The following is a 26,732-nucleotide window of genomic DNA, read 5'->3' as shown; positions in this document are numbered from 1 at the left end:
ACCTTCCAGAAATTCGTATGCCGTAAAGTATTCCCTTCTTTCTCTTTAGCATCTTTCTATTCTTCTTCATCTTAATCTTCTTTTCTTCTATTTCATCATCATCTTGTTCATCTTCTTCAAATACGTTACAATGCAGTGTTAACAATTTATTTAAATTATCTTTGGAAAAGTCCACATTTATAGGCAGCATTAAACGAGAACTAAACGGCTGGCTAGAGTATTACAGTGATGAACACTACTTATGTTCCTTATGAACCCAGGATACACCCAAGAAAGTCAAGTACTCTGTCATAGTGAGGCTGTTATAGTGAGATATTTCTTACCCTTGCAAAAGATGCCACCCACAGCAGCTAAGTATATCCAGGGACCTATGTTACATTACCCATTCACTGCTAGATTAACAGAATATTAAATATTTATTTATTAAATAGTGGTTCCAAATCTTTTGTTAATGTACTACTAATACTACTACTACTACTACTACTACTACTACTACTACTACTACTACTACTAATAATAATAATAATAATAATAATAATAATAATAATAATTGTAGGTTCAATAAAATAACATTCAGATGTTTTGGACACCTTATTAACGACACTAGATTGTCATTTGCTCCACCTTGTCGGTATTTACGTACTATTCAAGTTTTAATATTGCCAGGTGACCGTGAGCAGCCAGTGTACACGACTTGTTCATACATTCTGCCTCATGTTGATAACTAAGACACATGTGCAGCAGTTAGGTATCTTTATTCCGAAACATTTCGCCTACACAATAGGCTTCTTCAGTCGAATACAGAGGAGTTTGTAGTAGTAGAGATGTGAAGACAATGTAATCAGTCGTTACGCTTTTTGAATGCATAACTTAAATAAAAAGTCCTGGTTCCTGAAGGGTAAATGACCTGCCTGTCTAGGGGCATTTATATTATTAAAAATAGAAAAAGAAGTTTCTCTAGGGCCAGCTTGCACCTTCACATTAAATGTGAAATGTTAATTAGTCACTATTATTATTATAAGGACACAAAAACTCACATATACAAAAATATAACATGTTAATAGTAACGTATATACAACCTACAATCTGCTCTACTACGACCAACATCTTTACTCACATTAACTCACTAGCACACTACTACTAGTGAGCAAAACAAGATATATAAACAGGGAGGCTCCATGACACCCCCACCTTTCTGCTGGTGTGTCTACCAGCAGGTAACAACACTATACGAGTACTCTGCCAAAACTTAAACAGGCCTCTGCACACTAGGACCTTACAGGTAAACATGAGAGCAATTAAACACAAATAAAATTAACTATAGTATAAACTAAAAAAAAACTCGCCAATTCAGCTACTCACACAGCTACATCTTGCTCTATCTGCTGTGCTTCACCTGCTGCACAAAACACCTCACTCTCCTCTCTCCTGGCCACTCTGACTCACCAGGTATAATACACGTCAGGTTGCAGTACAATCCCGGAACTATGGAGCATTTTTTACACAATATTTTTACTGCATCACTTAGACTCACAAATTTTAATGCATATTTTCTCTTTCAGGATGATATTATGTTGCCAACACGGGTACAAAAACAATACAATCTCGCAGTGTATAATCATAATGCTGTAAGTAGTTATTTCAAAATTCTATATATTGGAAAAAATAAGTTAAAAACTGCTGTGCTTATCAAAAATCTATCCTGTATATTAAATACAATAGTAAAATTTATTTGATGTGTAATCCAAAGTAAGAAAACGCAATAATTTCAATGTAATTTTATGGGAAACAGGATATGATAAAAAATTATGAATAATTATTACATAATCTTAAACAATCGTCATAAATGTGTAAAACTGTTAAGCAGTGAAGAATCTCTTGATTTGTTGTGACTACATCCAGCAAGGATTCAGAGAAACCGGCTAACCGGTTTCCCTAAATTCCTTCCTAAATGTTACCTTGCTCACTCTCAAACATTCCAACCACTTGTCTCCACTCACTCTTCTCTATCATGCTTACACAAGCCAGTTATCACGCTCACACAAACCTGTTATCACGCTCACACAAGCCTGTTATCACGCTCACACAAACCTGTTATCACGCTCACACAAGCCAGTTATCACGCTCACACAAGCCAGTTATCACGCTCACACAAACCTGTTATCACGCTCACACAAGCCAGTTATCACGCTCACACAAGCCTGTTATCACGCTCACACAAGCCTGTTATCACGCTCACACAAGCCAGTTATCACGCTCACACAAACCTGTTATCACGCTCACACAAGCCAGTTATCACGCTCACACAAGCCTGTTATCACGCTCACACAAGCCTGTTATCACGCTCACACAAGCCAGTTATCACGCTCACACAAACCTGTTATCACGCTCACACAAGACAGTTATCACGCTCACACAAGCCAGTTATCACGCTCACACAAGCCTGTTATCACACTCACACAAACTTGTTATCACGCTCACACAAGCCTGTTACCACGCTCACACAAACCTGTTATCATGCTCACACAAGCCTGTTATCACGCTCACACAAGTCTGTTATCACGCTCACACAAGTCTGTTATCACGCTCACACAAGCCTGTTATCACGCTCACACAAGTCAGTTATCACGCTCACACGTCAGTTATCACGCTCACACAAGTCTGTTATCACGCTCACACAAGTCTGTTATCACGCTCACACAAGCCTGTTATCACGCTCACACAAGTCAGTTATCACGCTCACACAAGTCTGTTATCACGCTCACACAAGTCTGTTATCACGCTCACACGAGCCTGTTATCACGCTCACACAAGTCAGTTATCACGCTCACACAAGCCTGTTACCACGCTCACACAAGCCTGTTATCACGCTCACACAAGCCTGTTATCACGCTCACACAAACCTGTTATCACGCTCACACAAGCCTGTTATCACGCTCACACAAACCTGTTATCACGCTCACACAAGCCTGTTATCACGCTCACAAGCCAGTTATCACGCTCACACAAGCCTGTTATCACGCTCACACAAGCCTGTTATCACGCTCACACAAGCCAGTTATCACGCTCACACAAGCCTGTTATCACGCTCACACAAGCCTGTTATCACGCTCACACAAGCCTGTTATCACGCTCACACAAGCCTGTTATCACGCTCACACAAGCCTGTTATCACGCTCACACAAGCCAGTTATCACGCTCACACAAGTCTGTTATCACGCTCACACAAGTCTGTTATCACGCTCACACGAGCCTGTTATCACGCTCACACAAGTCAGTTATCACGCTCACACAAGCCTGTTACCACGCTCACACAAGCCTGTTATCACGCTCACACAAGTCTGTTATCACGCTCACACAAGCCTGTTATCACGCTCACACAAGCCTGTTATCACGCTCACACAAGCCTGTTATCACGCTCACACAAGCCTGTTATCACGCTCACAAGCCAGTTATCACGCTCACACAAGCCTGTTATCACGCTCACACAAGCCTGTTATCACGCTCACACAAGCCAGTTATCACGCTCACACAAGCCTGTTATCACGCTCACACAAGCCTGTTATCACGCTCACACAAGCCTGTTATCACGCTCACACAAGCCTGTTATCACGCTCACACAAGCCTGTTATCACGCTCACACAAGCCAGTTATCACGCTCACACAAGCCTGTTATCACGCTCACACAAGCCTGTTATCACGCTCACACAAGCCTGTTATCACGCTCACACAAGCCTGTTATCACGCTCACACAAGCCAGTTATCACGCTCACACAAACCTGTTATCACGCTCACACAAGCCTGTTATCACGCTCACACAAGCCTGTTATCACGCTCACACAAACCTGTTATCACGCTCACACAAGCCAGTTATCACGCTCACACAAGCCAGTTATCACGCTCACACAAGCCAGTTATCACGCTCACACAAGCCTGTTATCACGCTCACACAAGCCTGTTATCACGCTCACACAAGCCAGTTATCACGCTCACACAAGCCTGTTATCACGCTCACACAAGCCTGTTATCACGCTCACACAAGCCTGTTATCACGCTCACACAAGCCTGTTATCACGCTCACACAAGCCAGTTATCACGCTCACACAAGCCTGTTATCACGCTCACACAAGCCTGTTATCACGCTCACACAAGCCTGTTATCACGCTCACACAAGCCAGTTATCACGCTCACACAAGCCTGTTATCACGCTCACACAAGCCTGTTATCACGCTCACACAAGCCTGTTATCACGCTCACACAAGCCAGTTATCACGCTCACACAAGCCTGTTATCACGCTCACACAAGCCTGTTATCACGCTCACACAAGCCAGTTATCACGCTCACACAAGCTTGTTATCACGCTCACACAAGCCTGTTATCACGCTCACACAAGCCAGTTATCACGCTCACACAAGCCAGTTATCACGCTCACACAAGCCTGTTATCACGCTCACACAAGCCTGTTATCACGCTCACACAAGCCTGTTATCACGCTCACACAAGCCTGTTATCACGCTCACACAAGCCAGTTATCACGCTCACACAAGCCAGTTATCACGCTCACACAAGCCTGTTATCACGCTCACACAAGCCTGTTATCACGCTCACACAAGCCTGTTATCACGCTCACACAAGCCTGTTATCACGCTCACACAAGCCTGTTATCACGCTCACACAAGCCTGTTATCACGCTCACACAAGCCAGTTATCACGCTCACACAAGCCTGTTATCACGCTCACACAAGCCTGTTATCACGCTCACACAAGCCTGTTATCACGCTCACACAAGCCAGTTATCACGCTCACACAAGCCAGTTATCACGCTCACACAAGCCTGTTATCACGCTCACACAAGCCTGTTATCACGCTCACACAAGCCAGTTATCACGCTCACACAAGCCTGTTATCACGCTCACACAAGCCAGTTATCACGCTCACACAAGCCAGTTATCACGCTCACACAAGCCTGTTATCACGCTCACACAAGCCTGTTATCACGCTCACACAAGCCAGTTATCACGCTCACACAAACCTGTTATCACGCTCACACAAGCCAGTTATCACGCTCACACAAGCCAGTTATCACGCTCACACAAGCCTGTTATCACGCTCACACAAGCCTGTTATCACGCTCACACAAGCCTGTTATCACGCTCACACAAGCCTGTTATCACGCTCACACAAGCCTGTTATCACGCTCACACAAGCCTGTTATCACGCTCACACAAGCCAGTTATCACGCTCACACAAGCCAGTTATCACGCTCACACAAGCCAGTTATCACGCTCACACAAGCCAGTTATCACGCTCACACAAGCCTGTTATCACGCTCACACAAGCCTGTTATCACGCTCACACAAGCCTGTTATCACGCTCACACAAGCCAGTTATCACGCTCACACAAGCCAGTTATCACGCTCACACAAGCCAGTTATCACGCTCACACAAGCCAGTTATCACGCTCACACAAGCCAGTTATCACGCTCACACAAGCCAGTTATCACGCTCACACAAGCCAGTTATCACGCTCACACAAGCCTGTTATCACGCTCACACAAGCCTGTTATCACGCTCACACAAGCCAGTTATCACGCTCACACAAGCCTGTTATCACGCTCACACAAGCCAGTTATCACGCTCACACAAGCCAGTTATCACGCTCACACAAGCCAGTTATCACGCTCACACAAGCCTGTTATCACGCTCACGCAAGCCAGTTATCACGCTCACACAAGCCTGTTATCACGCTCACACAAGCCTGTTATCACGCTCACACAAGCCTGTTATCACGCTCACACAAGCCTGTTATCACGCTCACACAAGCCAGTTATCACGCTCACACAAGCCAGTTATCACGCTCACACAAGCCAGTTATCACGCTCACACAAGCCAGTTATCACGCTCACACAAGCCTGTTATCACGCTCACACAAGCCAGTTATCACGCTCACACAAGCCTGTTATCACGCTCACACAAGCCAGTTATCACGCTCACACAAGCTTGTTGGACGCTCAAGCCTCTAGCTTTACCGTCTATGACGACCCCCACTCCTCCTTCCCTTCACTCCAGTTCCATACACACTTTTAGTCATCAGTTTTTTTTTATCATCTCATTCATTTTCTGATACTGACAGATTAAACTTGTACCTATATATATATATAAATACAAACACTGATCTCTGGCTGAAGGAGACTCGAACCTACGAACCTTGGAACAAGGTACGCAGTGCTATACGAATCTCACCACACTGCGTACCTTGTTCCAACGTTCGTAGGTTCGAGTCTCCTTCAGCCAGATATCAATGTGTATATTTCACTGCTCTTGCGAATTCCTTGCATATATATATATATATATATATATATATATATATATATATATATATATATATATATATATATATATATATATATATATATATATATATATATATATATATATATATATATATATATATATACGTATATATATATATATATATATATATATATATATATATATATATATATATATATATATATATATATATATATATATATATATATATATATATATATATATATATATATATATATGCAAATAGTCGCAGACGGGCAATCTTAACTATGCAAGACAAGCCACGGGAAGGGGAGTGGAAATCTTTAGCTCAAGTACTTTCACACTTTTCATGCATCATCAGGAACTGTGCAATGTTGCAAGAGAGCAACTAGAGCAGGGAGAGAGTTCTCAGAGTAGCGTAGTGCGGATGTGTCACCTGCCACATTACCCTTAGAACTGTGGTCATTGACACTAGACAGCCAGAAGGCGACAGGCCCACTCTTCGCTGTTCTGAGAAAAACCTTCCCTCACTCCTTCAGTTGCAACATTGCATAGCTCCAATGATGCACTGAGAAGTGTGAAAATACTTGAGCTAAATATTTCCACTCCCTTGTGGCTTGTCTTGCATACATATACATATATGCTGTATTTATATGTCGTGCCGATTAAGCGTGTCGTGATTTACAGATTGTTGGGAGCAGATTTCGACGTGAACCAGCAGACTCAACTTTGCGTTACACTAGGTGGGCAAATGGCTTGACACCTGCACAGCTGACAATGCAGATATATACTTCAAATGGCCCAACGGTTGTTATGCCAACTTGGTTCATCCATCGCTCTGTGTTTAACAGGTCAGAGTGCTACTGACAGTTTTATTAGTGTAATTAAAAATAAAACTGCAGCTGCTTTTTTTTTACTAAGATTAATAAAATTTTAATTATACATGGAATGAGAGGAAACATTAGAAAGTGTATAAAATTAACCCAATGAAAAGTAGATCGTTCCAGTGCAATTCTTTCCAGGTGAAACTCCATTACCTCCTGCCTCCTCTACCAACCTTTTCCACGCACTCTTGATCCAGGGAATTAGATCTGTGCTCCAGTTCCCTAAAATGAGCCTGAATGGCTTCCAGCCCCTCTCCCACAAGCGCTGTATAATCCCTACGGGTTTAACGCTTCCCATAATAATAATAATAATAATTATTATTATTATTATTCTCCAACAACATCTCGGTCTACAACAACGTATCTTCCACATCTGCTTGGAAAATGATAGGATACATGATGAGAACATTCAAAACTAGGGACGCCAAGCCCATGATGATTCTCTTCAAATCACTTGTTCTCTCGAGGCTGGAATATTGCTGTACACTAACTGCCGCCTTCAAGGCAGGCGACGTTGCTGTCCTGGAGAATGTACAGAGAATATTCACAGCACACAAAAGTACGATAAAGCACCTAAATTACTGGGAATGGTATTCCCTGGAACCCAGGTGAGAAAGATACCTGGTGTATACCGGGAGAGAGTTTCGGGGGTCAACGCCCCCGCGGCCCGGTCTGTGACCAGGCCTCATGGTAGACCAGGACCTGATCAACCAGGCTGTTACTGCTAGCCGCACGCAGTCCAACGTACGATCCACAGCCCTGCTGGTCAGGTACTGACTTTAGGTGCCTGTCTAGTGCCTGCCTGAAGACAGCCTGAGGTCTATTGGTGGGAGGCAGTTGACGGTCTTGGGCATCTCACACTTAATGTGTTGTCTCTTTCGTGCTAGTGGCACCCCTGCTTTTCATTGGGGGGATGTTGCATCGTCTGCCGAGTCTTTTGCTTTCGTAGTGAGTGATTTTCGTGTGCAAGTTTGGTACTAATCCCTCTAGGATTTTCCAAGTGTATATAATCATGTATCTCTCCCGCCTGCATTCGAGGAACTTCAAGCGCTCCCAGTAACTGAGGTGCTTTATCTCAGTTATGTGTGCCGTGAATGTTCTGTGTACATTTTCTAAGTCAGTAATTTCACCTGCCTTGAAAGGTGCTGTTAGTGTGCAGCAATATTCCAGCTTATATAGAACAAGCGACCTGAAGAGTGTCATCATGGGCTTGGCCTCCCTAATTTTGAAGGTTCTCATTATCCATCCTGTCATTTTTCTAGCAGATGCGATTGATACAATGTTATGGCCCTTGAAGGTGAGATCCTCGGACATGATCACTCACAGGTCTTTGACATTAGCTTTTTGCTCTATTGTGTGGTTGGAATTTGTTTTATACTCCTATGAAGTTTTAATTTCCTCACGTTTTCCATATTTGAGTAATTGAAATTTCTCATCATTGAACTTCATATTGTTTTCTGCAGCCCATTTAAAGATTTGGTTGATGTCCGCCTGGAGTCTTGCAGTGTCTTCAATGGAGGACACTCCCATAAATTTGGGTGTCATCTGCAAAGGAAGACACGGCGCTGTGGCTTACATCCCTGTCTATGTCCTATATGAGGATGAGGAACAAGATGGGAGCGAGTACTGTGCCTTGTGGAACAGAGCTTTTCACCGTAGCTGCCTCAGATTTTACTCTGTTGACTACTACTCTTTGTGTTCTATTTGTTAGGAAATTATAGATCTATTTAACAACGTTTCCTGTTATTCCTTTATCATGTATTTTGTGCACTATCACACCATGGTTACACTTGTCAAAGGCTTTTGCAAAGTCTGTGAATATTATATCTGCATTCTCTTTGTCGTCTAGAGCATCCAGGACCTTGTCGTAGTGGTCCAGTAGTTGGGACAGACAGGAGCGACCCGTCCTAAACCCATGCTGCCCTGGGTTGTGTAACTGATGGGTATCTAGATGGGTGGTGATCTTGCTTCTTAGAACCCTTTCAAAGATTTTTATGATATGGGATGTTAGCGTATCGGTCTGTGGTTCTTTGCTATTGCTTTACTATCCCCTTTGTGGAATGAGGCTATATCTGTTGTTTTTAGTAACTGTGGGACAACCCCAGTGTCCATGCTCCCTCTCCATAGGATGTTAAGAGCATGTGATAGAGGCTTCTTGCAGTTCTTGATGAACTCGGAGTTCCATGAGTTTGGGCCTGGGGCAGAGTGCATGGGCATGTCATTTATCGCCTTTTCAAAGTCATTTGGCGTCAGGATAATATCAGAGAGATGTGTGTCTACCAAATTCTGTCTCTCTCTCATAAAAAAATCATTTAGTTCTTCGACTCTCAGTCTGGTTAGCGGCTCGCTAAAAGCCGAGTCATATTAGGACTTCAGTAGCTCACTCATTTCTTTGGTGTCATCTGTGTCGGACCCATCCCATTTATGTAGGGGCCCAGTACTGGATGTTGTTCTCGACTTTGATTTGGCATAAGAAAAGAAATACATTGGGTTCCTTTCAATTTCATTTATGGCTTTTAATTCTTCCCCTCGTTTCTTGAATCCTGTAAGATTCCTTTAGCTTTAGTTTGATGTTTGCTATTTCTCTGACCAGTGTCTCCCTACGTATTGCAGATATATTGGCCTCTTGTAGTCGCTCTGTTATTCTTTGCCATCGCCTGTATAGGGAGCGCCTTTCTTTTTCTAGTTTACATCTTCTCCTTTTCCTTAAGGGAATGTGCCTTGAGGATACTTCGAGTGCCACAAAGTTAAATTGTTCTAGACATAGGCTAGGATCCATATTACTTAGGCTATCTTCCCAGTTTATATGATTTAGGACTCACCTGGAGTTTACCTGGAGAGGGTTTCGGGGGTCAACGCCCCCGCGGCCCGGTCTAAGACCAGGCCTCATGGTGGATCAGGGTCTGATCAACCAGGCTGTTACTGCTGGCCGCACGCAAGCTGACGTACGAACCACAGCCCGGTTGGTCAGGTACTGACTTTAGGTGCCTGTCCAGTGCGTTCTTGAAGACAGCCAGGGGTCTATTGGTAATCCCCCCTTATGTATACTGGGAGGCAATTGAACAGTCTTGGGCCCCGGATATTTATTGTGTTGTCTCTCAGTGTACTCGTGGCGCCCCTGCTTTTCATCGGGGGAATGTTGCATCTCCTGTCGAGTCTTTTGCTTTTATATGGAGTGATTTTCGTGTGTAGCTTTGGTACATAAGAACATAAGAACATAAGAAAGAAGGAACACTGCAACAGGCCTACTGACCCATGCGGAGCAGGTCCATGTCTCCCCCCCCCGGATTAGACCAATGACCCACCCCCCGGATTATCCCAATGGCCCACCCAGTCTGGTCATCTCCACTCAAGGATGGAGCACTGTACCAGACCCAGCAACACAAGCTAGTCAGGTCCAACTCACACCCACCCACACCCACTCATGTATTTATTTAACCTATTTTTAAAACTACACAACGTTTTAGCCTCAATAACTGTACTCGGGAGCTTGTTCCACTCATCCACAACTCTATTACCTAACCAGTACTTTCCTATATCCTTCCTGAATCTGAATTTTTCCAACTTGAAATCATTGCTGCGAGTCCTGTCTTGGCTGGAAATTTTCATCACACTATTTACATCCCCTTTATTTATTCCTGTTTTCCAGTTATACACCTCGATCATATTTCCCCTAATTCTACGCCTTTCGAGAGAGTGCAGATTCAGGGCCTTCAGTCTATCCTCATAGGGAAGATTTCTGATACATGAGATCATCTTTGTCATCCTCCTTTGTACGTTTTCCAGAGCATTTATATCCATTCGGTAATACAAAGACCAGAACTGAGCAGCATAGTCTAAATGAGGCCTAACCAAGGATATATAGAGTTGAAGAACAACCTGAGGACTTCTATTATTTATACTTCTAGATATGAAGCCAAGATTTCTGTTAGCTTTATTGCGAACACTAATGCACTGTTGTCTTGGTTTTAGGTTACTGCTAACCAGAACTCCTAAATCCTTTTCGCAATCGGTAGTATTAAGATCTACATTATTTAGTTTATATGTGGCGTGGTTATTTAACTGTCCAACATTTAGAACTTAGCATTTGTCAATATTAAACTGCATCTACCACTTCTCCGACCATTGCGTCAGTCTATTCAAATCATCCTGGAGTGCTATAATATCCTCATTAGAATGAATTGGACGGCCCTAAGTTTCCTCAATAGCCTCTGGTGTGGAACTCTATCGAAAGCCTTACTGAAGTCCATATACACAATATCATATTCATTACCATGATCTACCTCCTCAAACACCTTAGTGAAAAAAGTTAGTAAATTCGTAAGACAGGAACGCCCCTTTGTAAAACCGTGTTGAGAATCATTAATTAATCTGTGCCTGTCAAGATGGCTACGAATTGCTTCGGCAATTATTGATTGCATAAATTTTCCCACCATGGAGGTAAGGCTTATTGGTCTATAGTTCGAAGCCAAGTGCCTGTCACCTGCCTTGTAAATAGATATTACATTTGCCATTTTCCACTTATCAGGCACTATGCCAGTGTGTAGTGATATGTTAAAAAGATTAGCCAAAGGTATGCTAAGTTCCTTTTTACATTCCTTTAACACCCTTGCAAACAGTTCATCAGGACCTGGGGATTTGTTAGGTTTTAGTTTCTCTATTTGTTTGAGGACCATGTCACTAGTTACCGCAATCGTACATAGTTTATTATCATCCTGTTCTACGTAATCTATTATTTCAGGAATATCGCTAGTATTTTCCAGGGTGAAAACTGAGAGGAAGTAGGTATTTAGAATTTCACACATATCCTTATCACTGTCAGTGATCTGACCAGAGTTACTCTTAAGTGGGCCAATCTTTTCCCTAATCTTACTTCTGTATACCTGAAAGAACCCTTTTGGGTTAGTCTTTGAATCCCTTGCGACCTTAGCCTCATAATCTCTTTTTGCTTTTCTTATTCCTTTCTTTATTTCTCTCTTTATTTCTTTATTTCTTTCTTTATTTCTCTCTTTATTTCTCTCCATCCCCTCTTTTGATACGCCTATATATGCCTCTCTTTTGACCAATGAGATGTTTTAATCTATTGTTCATCCATTTGGGATCATTTTTGTTAGATCTAATTTCCCTACTCGGAACAAAAGTTGTCTGGGCAGCTAGAACTATGCTCTGAAAAACGTCATATTGGCAACCAAGATCACCTACCTGACCCATAGTCAGGACATCCCAATTTAGCCCACCCAGGTAATTTTTCAGTCCCATGAAGTCGGCCAAGCGATAATCTGGGACAGAGATTTGATTGCAGTTATCTGGGTAATTCCATGATATATTGAAACTAAGTGATTTGTGATCACTTTCCCCAAGCTCATCATTAACCTCAAGATTATTAATTAGTGAATCTTTGTTGGCAAGAACAAAGTCAAGCAGATTGTTTCCTCTAGTTGGTTCTATCACAACCTGTTCTAAAAAGCAATCCTGAACCGTATCAAGAAAGTCACTAGACTCAAGATTTCCTGTCATAGTGTTCCAATCAATTTGTCTAAAGTTAAAATCTCCCATTATCACATTTTCATATCTTGATGCCTTATGAATTTCGTCCCATAACAGCTTACTGCCCTCCCTATCAAGGTTTGGGGGTCTGTAAATCACACCCAAAATTAATTTGTCACGACCCTCGAGAAACTGAAGCCAAACCGATTCTGTGTTCGATGTTTCTAATCTTATATCATGTCTAAGAAAACAATTTAAATTTTCTCTGACATACATCGCCACACCACCACCCTTTCTGTTGACCCTATCAGTGTGGAATAGTTTATAGCCCTGTATGTTGCATTCAGAAGGCATTTCTCTATCTTTCAGGTTGAACCAGGTCTCTGTTATACCAATAATATCTATATTACCTACACTTGCAAGTAATTTTAGCTCTATCTTATTTCTTAGACTCCTACTATTTGTATAGTAAACCTTAAGGGAGCTAGTCACTTGTTGCCCTCTACTATCTCTCCTTGTTTGTTGATTAATTGATTTGCCATTACTAGCAACTTTATTTTGAATATTGTCTTTTAAACATATCCCTGAGGTATCCCGGTAATAACTGCTGTTTTTAACCCTAATGCTGCAGCCTGATTGTTTCCCACAAACACCCATACCTCTATAATCTATCAGTTTACATTCCTAGACAAGTCATCAATTACCCTCTCAATTGAATTGGCTAATGCAACCACTCCATCCCCAGAGAGATGAACCCCATCCCTTGCATACATATCACAGGACCTTCCAAGTGTATATTATCATGTATCTCTCTCTCGCCTGCGTTCGGGGGAATACAGATCAAGGATCTTCAACCGTTCCCAGTAGTTTAGGTGCCTTATCGCACTTATGTGTGCCGTGAAATTTCTTTGTACACTCTCCAGGTCTGCAATGTCGCCAGCCTTGAAGGGGGCCGTTAGTGTACAGCAGTATTCCAGCCTAGAGAGCACAAGTGATTTGAAGAGAATCATCATGGGCTTGGCATCCCTAGTTTTGAAGGTTCTCATTATCCATCCTATCATTTTCTTAGTGGATGAGGTAGATACATTGTTGTGGTCTTTGAAGGCAAGATCCTCTGACATTATCACTCCCAGTTCTTTCACATTACTTTTCCACTCTACTGTATGATTAGAATTTGTGGTATACCCTGACACATTTTTAATTTCTTCAAGTTTTCCATATCTGAGTTGTTGAAATTTCTCCTCGTTGAACTTCATATTGTTTTGAGTGGCCCATTCGAAGATTTGGTTGATGTCCGCTTGAAGTCTCGCAGTGTCTTCGATGGAGGTCACTGCCATGGTGATCCGGGTGTCATCCGCAAAGGAAGACATGGAACTATGGCTTACATCTCTATGTCGGAAATGAGGATGAGGAATAGAATGGGAGAGAGTACTATGCCTTGTGGAACAGAGCTTTTTACCATGGCTGCCTGGGACTTTACTCTGTTTACTATTACTCTTTGTGTTCTATTTGTCAGGAAGTTGTAGATCCATCTACCAATTTTTCCCGTTATTCCTTTATCCCGCATTTTGTGTGCTATTACACCGTGGTCATACTTGTCGAAAGCTTTTGCAAAGTCTGTGTATACTACATCTGTATTTTGTTTATTCTCTGCAGTATCCAGGACCTTGTCATAGTGGTCCAGTAGCTGGGACAGGCAGAAGCGACCTGCTCTAAGCCCATGTTGCCCTGGGTTGTGTAATTGATGGGTATATAGATGGTTGGCTATCTTGCTTCTTAGAACCCTCTCAAAGATTTTTATATGGGATATTCGTGCTATCGGTCTGTAGTTCTTTGCAAATGCTTTGCTGCCACCTTTGTGGAGTGGGGCTATATCTTTTGTTTTTAGTGTGTGCGAGATAACCCCTGTGTCCATGCTCCCTCTCCATAAAATGCTGAAGGCACGCAATAGGGGTGTCTTGCAATTTCTGAGTGCATGGGCATGTCATTAATTGCCTCTTTAAAGTCTTGTGGAGTTAGAATAATATCCGAGATTTTTGAGATGACCAAATTTTGAGTTTTGTTCATAAATAATTCATTTGGATTGTCGACCCTTAGAGTGGGCAGTGGCTCGCTGAACACTGAGTCATATTGGGACTTTAGTATCTCACTCATTTCTTGGCTATCATCTGTGTATGTCCCATCCCGCCTAAGCAGGGGCCCAATACTGGATGTTGTTTTTTCCCTTAGATTTGGTATAAGAAAAGAAGTATTTTGTTTTGTTTTTTCAATTTCCTTTATGGCTTTTAGTTCTTCCTGTGATTCTTGTCTCCTGTAAGATTCCTTCAGCTTAAGTTCAATATTTGCAATTTCATTGACTAGTGCCTACCTTCATATTTCAGATATATTGGCTCCACTCAGCAGCTCTGTGACTCTTTGCCTTCGTCTGTATAGGGAGCGTCTCTCTCTTTCTAGTTTACATCTTCTCTTTCTTTTTCTTAATGGAATGTGTCTTGAGCAGATCTCAAGAACCACAGAATTAATTTTTTGAAGGCAAGTGTTCGGATCCGTGTTGTTTACGATATCTTCCCAGCTTGTTTCATTTAGGACATGGTTTACTTGGTCCCATTGTATGTTTTTGTTATTGAAATTGAATTTTGTGAAGTGACCTTCATGACTGCTCACATTTTGCTGGTCCGGAGCTCTGTGCATACATGTCTGTACCTCTATTATATTGTGATCTGAGTGAATTGTCTTTGATACAGTTATATTACGTATCAGATCGTCATTGTTAGTGAAGATGAGGTCCAGCGTATTTTCTAGTCTTGTAGGCTCTATTATTTGCTGGTTTAAAGTGAATTTGTTGCAGAGATTTAATAGTTCGTGTGTCTGTGAATTTTCATCTGAGCTGCCTCCCAGGGTGATCTCTGCTAAGACAATGTTTGCTATACTCCTCCATTTTAGGTGTCTCAGGTTGAAATCTTCTAGTAGTAAGATGTTTGGGGCAGGAGTTGGGAGATTTTCCAGACAGTGGTCAATTTTCTCAAACTGCTCCTGGAATTGCTGGGAAGTTGCATCTGGAGGCTTGTATACTCCCACAATGACAATGTTTTGGTTTTCAATCTTTACCACCAAAGCTTCATCTACATCAGTTGAGGTGTTTAGTAGTTCTGTGCAAATAAGCGACTCTGTGACATACAGGCCAACCCTTCCTTGTTGCCTGTTTAGTCTGTCGCATCTGAACAGGTTATAACCTGGGATCCATATATCGTTGTCATAATGATCCTTTATGTGGGTCTCTGTGAATGCTGCAAGCATTGCATTTGACTCCGTGAGTAGTCCCTTGATGTAAGGAATTTTGTTGTTTTTTGACGGCTTTAGACCCTGTATGTTTGCAAAGACAAATGTCGTATTGGTGGAATTTAGGGTTTTTTTATTTGCTGGCTCTAATATCTGTTGTTCTGGGGTAGAGGCCAATGTCCGTGCCTCTGTTCCAGACGTGTTTTCAGGTGGTGTAGGATTATTGTCATTTCTTGCCAGTCTTTTTTCTCTTCTGGCCCTAAAGAACCTCTGTCCCTGGAGAGGTTGTGGCTCCTCTCTTTTGGTTTACTTGGTCCCACCTTATGTTTTTGTTATTGAAGTTGAATTTAGTGAAGACTCCCTCGTGACTGATCACATTTTGTTTGTCTCCCCTCCCCCCTCCCCGCATACATGTCTGGACCTCTATTATGTTGTGATCTGAGTATATTGTTTTTGATATGATGACATTTCGTATCAGATTATCATTGTTAGTGAAGATCAGGTCCAGCATATTCTCCAATTGTGTTGGCTCTGTTATTTGCTGGTTTAAGGAAAATTTGGTGCAGAGGTTTAAAAGATCGTGTGTGTGCAAGTTATCATCTGAGCTGCCTCCTGGTGTTATCTTTGCTGTAGCATTATTTGCTATATTCCTCCATTTTAGGTGCCTTAGGTTGAAATCCCCCAGGAGCAAGATGCTGGGAGCAGGAGCTGGAAGATTTTCCAGTCAGTGGCCAATTTTCAAAAGCTGTTCCTGGAATTGTTGGGACGTTGTATCCGGAGGCTTGTAGACTACCACAATGACCAGGTTTTGTTTCTTGATCTTTACTGCAAAAACTTCAACTACATCATTTGAGGCATTTAGTAGTTCTGAGCATATAAATGACTCTGTGATATACAGGCCAACCTCCTTTACCCCGCTTTTGCCTGTTCACTTTGTCACGTCTGTATAGGTTGTAACTCGGGATCCACATTTCACTGTCCAAGTGATCCTTTATGTGGGTCTCTGTGAAAACCGCGAACATTGCATTTGACTCTGCAAGCAGTCCACGGATGAAAGGTATTTTGTTATTCGTTGCTGGCTTTAGACCCTGTATATTTGCAAAGATGAATATCGTCGGATTGGTGGTATGGGGGGTATGAGACTATACAGGATAATATACACTTAGAAAATCCTAGAGGGATTAGTATCAACTTTTTACACGAAAATCACCCCCTTCGAAAGCAAAAGACTCGACAGGAGATGCAACATCCCCCAATGAATAGCAGGGACGCCATGAGTACACCGAGAGACAACAATAAGTGTCAAGGGCCCAAGACTGTTCAACTGCCTCCCAGTATACGTAAGGGGGATATCCAACAGACCTCTGGCTGTCTTCAAGAAGGCGCTGAACAATCACCTAAAGTCAGTACCTGATTAGCCGGGCTATGGTTCGTATGTCGGTTTACGTGCTGCCAGCAGTAACAACCTGGTTGATCAGGCCCTGATCCACCATGAGGCCTGGTCACGGACCTGGCAACAGGGGCGTTGACCCGCGAAACCTTCTCCATGTATACTCCAGGTATGACGATCATCCAAACATCGTTGACAATGATTCATTTCCTCAGAGCAACAAATTTGATTGAGATAATGTTTTACGTATTCGTGACTGTACTACTATATACATTTCGCTTGTTATGCAGAGCATATTGGGCAAATTAGGTCAGTTTTGTCACAGGATACGACCCACACCAGTCGACTAACACCCAGGTGCCCATTTTACTGATGGGTGAACAGAGACAGGGAAGACAGCGGCTTTCCTGTCCTATTTAGTGGCTCATAGCCTCTTCATATATGTAAACTTGCTTTCCATCCTTTTCCTCTCGAAATACCTTTCTCATGTTGTCATCAGTGTATATCAAACGCTCCGTTAAAAAAAAAAATACTGACAAAGCAAAGCCCTAACAGTAGCTTATATTATAAACTACGACGATCTCTATATTCCCTCACTGACGATTCACTTCGAGACATTAACAGACTTTTTGAACAGTCAGGTAGGCATAGGTTTATTTCTTCATTCTTCTTTCCTTCCTGGTTGTCAAGTAACCATATGTCAAGATAATGAAAAAAGGTCGCCGCCTCTGTCACAGTGGCCTGTCTCTCTCTCCATAAAACCCTACAAAGGAAGGGGAATTTGAAGGATACACACCAAGTGGGGTTTCTCAGTATGTCACTCAGTTTTCCAGTGTATATACATTGAGAAAGATGTTTTGGTGAGAGGTTTATATGCAGCCTTAATGGCCCTCATGTAGGCGATAGGATGTAAACACAATTAACCAGGCAACTGTCAATATGTGTAGTCCAAGACTCTTCAGCCTGCTACCAGCAGATATCAGAAATATTGCCGGAGCATGTGATGTTGATTTAGGACATTTATTTTCAGATAAATTTAATAATGCTCTGTTTAACTAGAGTGAAACCCTACTTAGTAAGGAATCTTATACTCGAATGTAATCCCAATTCTCACTTTATCCTATTTTATTCATAGACATTAGCCTCTCCCAAGCACATAATGTTTGTTGCCTCTGTGTTGAAAGTCTTCATTGTATGCTCAGTGGTTTCAGCAACTTATTGAAAAGTTCAAATGACTCCACATTATTGTTAGGTAAGACACATATGCAACAGTTAGGTATCTTTATTTCGAAACGTTTCGCCTACACAGTAGGCTTCTTCAGTCGAGTACAGAAAGGTTGATAGAAGCAGAAGATACTTGAAGACGATGTAATCAGTCCATCACCCTTAAAGATTACATCGTCTTCAAGTATCTTCTGCTTCTATCAACCTTTCTGTACTCGACTGAAGAAGCCTACTGTGTAGGCGAAACGTTTCGAAATAAAGATACCTAACTGTTGCATATGTGTCTTACCTAACAATCTGTCGGTATTTCATACCATTTTAATGTTCACTCCACATTATCAAAGCCATATTAGCTTTCATTGCCAGGTTATGAATATTGCAAAATATGCTGTCAGTATTCACGTTTATATACCGGTGTTAGTTTAATATCTTTACCATGCACCGAATACCAGTCCTGTGAGCGGTAGTCAAAATATTAAAGAGGGAATGTCTACGACACTTTACTGATGGTCATCATCCGAAGTAAAAAAAAAAAAAAATTCCCGAGAAGGATATCATGGAACATTATTATTATTGTTAAATTATTATTATTATTATTATTATTATTATTATTATTATTATTATTATTATTATTATTATTATTATTATTATTATTATTATTATTAAATAAATCAGTGGGTGAAGCACTAAGCCACCTGGCTCCTGTTCTTTGATTCGTTTGCAGTCATCGTTATTACGATTTCGTGAGTTATTAAATTCATCGCTGGCACTAAACCCCCTAAAAGTCGTCCATTGCTTCAGGGCAAAGGTGAAGAGTTGATGAGGGAAAACAACAGCCGAAGTGATGAATTGAGGGGTCACAGTTGATGTATCAATGATGAGAGTAAGACACTTGTGCAACATCTGGGTATCTTTATTGTAGACGTTTCGCCATCCAGTGGCTTTATCAATACAAATTCTAGGACATAACTTGAAGACAGTAGAACTATGTACATAGTTCTACTGTCTTCAAGTTATGTCCTAGAATTTGTATTGATAAAGCCACTGGATGGCGAAACGTCTACAATAAAGATACCCAGATGTTGCACAAGTGTCTTACTCTCATCTTGTCGGTATTATATACCATTCGTACACAAATTGATGTATCAATACAGACTGAAGTGATGAGTTGAGGGGTCACAGTTGACGTAGCAATACGTCACTGATATTAAGCTGGCGTGCTTTCTGAGCATGCCAGCTTAATTGCTATGTGGGCCTACGGACCTCTAACACCAATAATCTGGTTGACCAGGTGGTTAAAAAGGAAAACCTAGACCTAGGCCGGTCTGTGAGAGGCAAACGACCCCTTGAAACCGGTCACAGGTATGTCAAAGGTCTAGCTGATCTTCCTTGCTGAATAGTGCTAGGCACACATCAGGAATGAATAGTATACAGTGAAATAAGAGGCGGCTACAGTGAAAAAATTGTTCTGCAAGATACAGTACTCATTCCCATCCTTTTCCTCATCCTCACATACATGTATGACATAGAGATGTAAGCCACAGCACCGTGTCCTTTGCTGCTGATGATGATGATGATACCCGAACTTGCATGACAGTGTCATCCACTGAGGAGAGAGGGTACCTAGCTCCCTTGCAGTGCTCCTCTTTCTTAGTATTTGACTGGCTCCTCCTCTTACTACCCCCCACTACTACTTCCTTCCTCCTCCCCTACCACCACCACTACTGCTACCACCTCCTGCCTATATATACCCTTCCCGCTCTCCTTTTCGTTCATCATTGGACACACAGCTCCATCGACGAACGATCTCGTCTCTCTAATTACCCCGTGTTGAGTGTGACTATCCTCAGAGTGGTGGTTACTAAACCTTCGTCTTCACCTTCAGGATTGGTGCGTCGGTGGTTGCCTACCCAAGGGCAGGAAGCCTTCCTCTGCACTCCTGTTGCTATCTGTAGCCTCCATGCTCCAGACTACGTGTAGTCTACATGCTATACAGCCAGTGTTGCCTCTCCTCGCCATTGTCTGAAGTCTCCACGCCTCAGCCTGTATGTGAAGTCTGCTCGCCATTCAGCTAGTGTTGGCTCTCCTTCGCTCACAGCCAGAGTTGTTCTCCTCACCGAGTGGTGGTTACTGGACCTTCGTCTTCACCATCAGGATTGGTGCGTCGGTGGCTGCCTACCCAAGGGCAGGAAGCTTCCCTCTGCACTCCTGTTGCTGTCTGAAGTCTCCACGCCTCAGCCTGTACGTGTGGTCTGCACGCCTTACAGCCAGTTCAGGGCACACAGTGCTCCATCAAGCTACAGCTCACCTCCCCAGTGTCCTGTGCCTCCAGAGACGGACTCCACAAGAAACTTTAAAGTTATAACCAGGCAAGTACGTGTGTCTACTTCACACGTACTTGCCTAGCCAATTTTTCTCACAGGATTGGCCCCCCACATCTAATTTATGATACCTGCAATGCCTTCCACCTCCTTTCCCCTTACCGCTCCTCTACTGCCAACACCTGCCTCTACTCTACTCCTGCTTCTAAGGCCTACCCTGCCCCCACCTCTTCCAAGCCCAATTCTTTCTCGCTTAACCTCAAATACTCTAAATCTGATCATGCCACTGTCTGTCCTGGAAATTTACTGTACCAGATCACTGGCGCTCCTCAGTATAAAGTCTTTAAAACCAACTCTGGATTCAAACTACTTCTTGACAGACATTCTTACGAAACATACACCTCAACCGAGACCAGACAAAAACTTCTCAATGCAGGCTTCACTATTATTTGGACTCCTGAGCACCGCGCCAAATGCACAGTGATCGCAAAACACGTAGACTATTCTCTCCTGACTGCTTATGACACAGACAAAGAAGACTTAATCAAAGACATTAGTACTAAGAACAAAGTCTCTGTTGACGATATTTATAGACCTGAAAACTCTACCATCCTCAAAATACGCTGTTCAACTCCTTCTGACGCCTCTACACTCTTCAATCAAGGAATCCTTGCTAAGACCATCCGCATTCCTCCAAACTCCCTCTTCACTCCAAACTTTCACCCCATCACTCAATGTCTGAAATGCTACAAATTCGGCCACGACAAAATCTCATGCACTTCCACACAAACCTGCTCCAGATGTTCAGCAACTGGCCACTTCTGGAACACTTGCAACCTCCCCCTAAAATGTTCTAACTGCGGTGGGTCACACACTGCAGTTGCAAATTCCTGCCCTACTAGAAAAGACATTCTCTCCACCCTCAGAGAAAGCCAACCTCCCTCCCTCCCCAACCCCTTTCCTGCACCTCCCCCTCCTACAATACCTTCCACCCCTACCCCCAATGCCTGGGTTACCCCACACACTTGTTCTACCCCTCCTACTCTACACACTTCAAACACCAACACACAGACTACAATCACCTCTCCTTCTACACCTACACCCACACTAGACTACAAAACTAACTGCCAACTCGCCACTGCTGCCCACTCTGCGATGGTAATCTCTCAAGCCTACCAATCAGACTACTCACATGTCCTTAACCTAATCTTGTCCGCTAACAACCTTCCCTCTTTAATTATTCCTCCTTCCTGCTTCTCTTCTAAGCCCCCTACAACCTCTACCTCCTCCCTCTCTCCCACCCCCCTACTTCCTACACCCACCAGCTCCCCTCCCCCCCTACCCCTCTTCACTACTTCCACCCCTCCCACCAACACCCCTACTGCTGCTGCTACGACCACCCCTCCCCCAACCTCCTTACCCACTTCCTCATCCCCATCCAAAGCTCCCGCTTCCTTACCCTGTACCATAGCTTCCACTTCCTCATCCCCTACCAAAGCTTCCACTTCCTCTGCATCTACCTTTGCCCACTCCTCCACCACAACCAAAACTTCATCCAGGTCCAACTCCACCTCCTCCAGACAAAATCCACTCAAACCCAAACCTGCCCCAACTTCTGACAGACATACAAAAGAACATAAAAACAGATCCATCTCTTCCTCCCCCTCCAGGAAACGGGTCCGTAACACCTACAAACTCGCATCCACTGATGGCACCACTATCACGGGTTTTAATCCAAACTCCTCCGACATTAACTTTGCTATGATGAAACCATTAAATCATGTTTAAAGTGATTCAGTTCAACGTACGTTCTTACTTTACTATCAGACACCTACTGGCCGAGCTCCTTGAAGCAGAGAGACCAGATATTGTTTTGCTAAACAGTACCTGCCTCAAAGCCCCTCAACGTATCCGCCATTATGGTTATTCTGCACTACAGTCCCCCTATGATCCCCACGATGGGGTTGCCATCCTTGTCAAATCCAACATAAAACACGAATCTCTCCCAATCCCTTTTATTCACCAACACTGTCTTGCAGTCAGAATACACACCCACTTTGGCCCCTTTATCTTTTTCACCACCTATGCTCGCCCAAACACTATTCTCAACATACACGACCTTTCCTTAGTCTTCAACTACACCAACACACCAACATACCTACTAGCTGACATGAATGCCAAACACACCGCCTTTCATCACACCAGTAACAACCAACTTGGTCACCAATTACTCAACTTCACTAACCATAAACACCTAATTCATCTCGGCCCAGACTTCAATACCTTCTTCAATCACACGGGCCAAGGCAAACCAGACATCATTCTGGCAAACCGAGCCAGTTCTCTATTTCAACACTACATCTCACCTGGCCCTATTACAGGCTCTGATCGCATCCCAGTCATCTTGCACATCTCCTCCAACCCTATCCTCATTCCAACCACACCTTCCTTCTCCTACAAGAACGCTGACTGGGATGCTTTCAAACAACACATAGACAATATTAACCTCACCTATGACTATAACAACAAACCTATCTCTGACATCGATACTCAACTTGATCTCATCCAGGACACCATTACACAAGCAGCCAACAACGCAATACCAAAGAAAACTCACACCACTCGTTATTCCTTCAAACCGTCACTCAGAACAAGAAGACTAATTATCTGCTACCACAACCGCTTCCTCTACAACACACACAGATTTAATCAAGTTCGATTAGATCTCACTTACCTTAGAAACAACATTATACACAGTCTAGACCAAGACCACAACAATCACTGGTCACAACTCATACAACAAGCTGACAAACAGCGTATTAAAAACACTAAAGCCTTCTGGAACTTTATCAAAAAAATAAGAGGCACTACTCCCACCAACAAATTCAAACACATCACCCACAACAACACACACATCTCAGACCAGCAGGTTGCTACCAACATCTTCAAACACATCTGGGAGAACATCTTCCACCCTCACCGACCTCACCCTAACGTTATTCAACACATTCAGAACATAGAACTTTGGAACACTGCACACACACAAGATACAACACCAGATAGCCACATTCATCTAGACTCTCTTACCTCCTCCCAAGAACTCGACACTCCTTTCACCAACACAGACATTAAAACTCTCCTCAGACACCTTCCTCCAAAGGCTCCTGGCGCCTCTGGCCCAAACCATATTATCTTAAAACACCTTCCTGACTCTATCATTACTGCCTACACAAACCTCCTCAATGCCTCCCTTGCCTCTGGATACTTCCCTTCCCTCTTCAAAGCTGCTACTGCTATCCTCCTTCCTAAACCCAAAAAAGACCACTCTGATCCTAGAAATTATCGCCCTATCAGCCTCCTCGAAACTTTAGGTAAACTCTTTGAAAAACTCATCAACCATCGCCTTCGCAGATACCTGGAACACAACTCTCTACTTTCTGATGGCCAGTTTGGCTTCAGAACACACAGATCCACACAAGATGCCATTAACATCATTCTCAACTACATCCACATAAACAAAGAACAAAGAAACAGGACAGCCCTGGTTGCAAAAGACGTTGAAAAAGCTTTTGACACTGTCTGGCACCAAGGGCTCAAGTACAAACTCTGCACTAACTTTAACCTGCCTCTCACTACTCGTAAACTCCTCTGCAACTTCCTAGACGGCCGTACCATGAGAATCAAATTCCAAGGCTGTTACTCTGACTACTTCACACTAAATGCTGGAGTACCCCAGGGATCTGTCCTCTCCCCTACCCTCTACATTTTATACACTAACGACATTCCAACACCTGTATACCAAAACTCCATCACACTAGCCTATGCAGACGACATTACACAACTTATCACCCATGCCAATATAGATACACTCACACACAAAACACAAAATGAGGTCGACAGGATAGCCATCTGGGAACAAAAATGGAGGATCAAAACCAATGCAGCTAAATCCAGCATTACATATTTTAACTACAGAAAACGTGATCCTCCATTACCTGTCGAGCTCAGAACAGCTGACACCCGCACTTACATCCCCATGACACAATCTGTCACTGTCCTTGGCGTTAATCTTGACTACCTTCTACGCTTACACGGACACATTCACTCAAGGCACGCAATAGCTAGTAAGGCCCTTGCGGGCCTCTACAAGCTGAAACATGCCTCTCAACGCACCAAACTACACCTCTACAAATCCCTTATACGTCCTCTGATAACTTACTCTCCTCTAGCCCTTTCTCTTGCAGCAAAAACAAACTTGCTTAAACTGCAGCGTGTCCAGAACAAGGCGCTGCGCTGGGTGCTTGATGTCAGATGGGAGGACTTCGCCACATGCGAGTCTCTACATGCCCAGTTAGACATCCCTGCGCTGAATCTGTACTGGAAGAGGCTCAGTGACAGACAGATTGACAAACTCGTGACACGACATGACTACTGGACCTCTCTCCTTGACGAAGACATTCGCAGACCCACAAACCAAACACAACCTTTTCTACTCCTTGCATGATCCTGCTCCTAACCCTATTTACAAATAACCTTGGATTCTCCGAGAGGTACCTTCTATGACAGGTACCATTCTCTGATCCACGTTCGCCTTACCCTTTGAGTTAAGACATGGCTCAGTTCTACACTCCTCTCTAGCTCTAAACGTCGCATGTCCCTTCCTTCCCGCTCACCCCACCGGAGTCCCAACAGAAGAGCCTGAATTTCTCTTCTCAATATCTGTCCCACGATCGCCTCGCTGCTGGGTTAAGCCCTGGCTCTATTTCTACGACTAAGAACACTCCTCTCCAGCACTGTTCTTTGTCTGTCCCGTCTTCCCCGCTCATCCCATTTGGGATCTTACCTGAACTTTCGTTCGTTCGTTCGTTCCTTTTCGTTAGTGTGACTTTGTAAATGATTTATCAACATGTCGGTTCTCTGACCCATTCATCTACAAACTTTGTAAATGGTCCAAGTCGGACCGAAACGTCGTCGTAAGCTCCTCTCTTCAGTGTGCGGGTTATTTGTGTACAGTACTCCCCGAGCTGCGCTCACCCAGTTATGTTGATGGGAGTCGAGATTTGGCTCCTGGTCCCGCCTCTTGACCTCAAAAATTGGCCAGTATATACTGATTCCCTGCCCTTATCATTCCTTCTCTTGCAACTGTGTAAAGTTTACCTGCTTCGCTTGCTCATCTAGTTCATGCCACTTATTTACTACCGTAACATCTCTGTACCAGTGTAGCTCATCTGTGTTTTTAGTTTCCATCTGTACACTCTTGCTCATGTGCCTCGGGTTTCAAACAATGTCCGTGTCTGTATAGAAACCTCAGAGTACCTTATGCATCATTATTATATCCCTCCCGGTCTTCTCTTTCCAGTGTCATATTTAATCCTCTAAGCCTCTCACAGATCAACATCCTTAATCTTTTAACAGCATACTTGCAAATCTTTGCACTTTCTCTAGTTTTTGAACCTGTTATCTTTGGTCTACAGCTTATTATATTCATTACTTTTCAGAGTTGGAGGATTTAGCGAAGCAGGTGCAGGAACTCCAGAAGATCTTATTTTCTTCTATAACCATTTACGGAAGGAAGGAAGTATAATACGTCATGATGAAGAGCTTCTTGTCTATAGATACCATCCAAATGCAACAACTTTTTCAATTCACGAGTCAGTATATTCCTTGATAATTATATAGTCATTGCATTTAATATGTGGAATATACTTTCTGTGTTACAATATGAATGTATGTATGTATACAACATGTATCATGAGTGCTGCATCAAGTATACGAGACCATTATACATGTATAGTACTTGCCGTATATTATACAATAATTATGTACAGTAT

At 42.9% G+C, this 26,732-nt stretch overlaps 1 protein-coding gene across 1 annotated transcript in view; it reads left to right on the top strand.

Moving 5' to 3' along the window:
- LOC128684658 (queuosine-tRNA galactosyltransferase-like) overlaps nt 1-26,732 on the top strand; it is a 46,277-nt gene that overhangs the window by 651 nt on the left and 18,894 nt on the right. The window contains exons 2-4 of the mRNA XM_053770936.2: nt 1,563-1,628; nt 7,004-7,167; nt 26,400-26,552. Of these exons, the coding sequence (XP_053626911.2) occupies nt 1,572-1,628; nt 7,004-7,167; nt 26,400-26,552 (374 nt within the window). The 5' untranslated portion in view covers nt 1,563-1,571. The remainder of the gene's footprint in view (nt 1-1,562; nt 1,629-7,003; nt 7,168-26,399; nt 26,553-26,732) is intronic.

This window comes from Cherax quadricarinatus, chromosome 5, assembly GCF_038502225.1.
Source record: "Cherax quadricarinatus isolate ZL_2023a chromosome 5, ASM3850222v1, whole genome shotgun sequence".
Taxonomy (NCBI): Eukaryota; Metazoa; Arthropoda; class Malacostraca; order Decapoda; family Parastacidae; genus Cherax; species Cherax quadricarinatus.
Note: the sequence above shows the minus strand (reverse complement) of the source record. Positions and strands in the feature narration are given on the sequence as shown.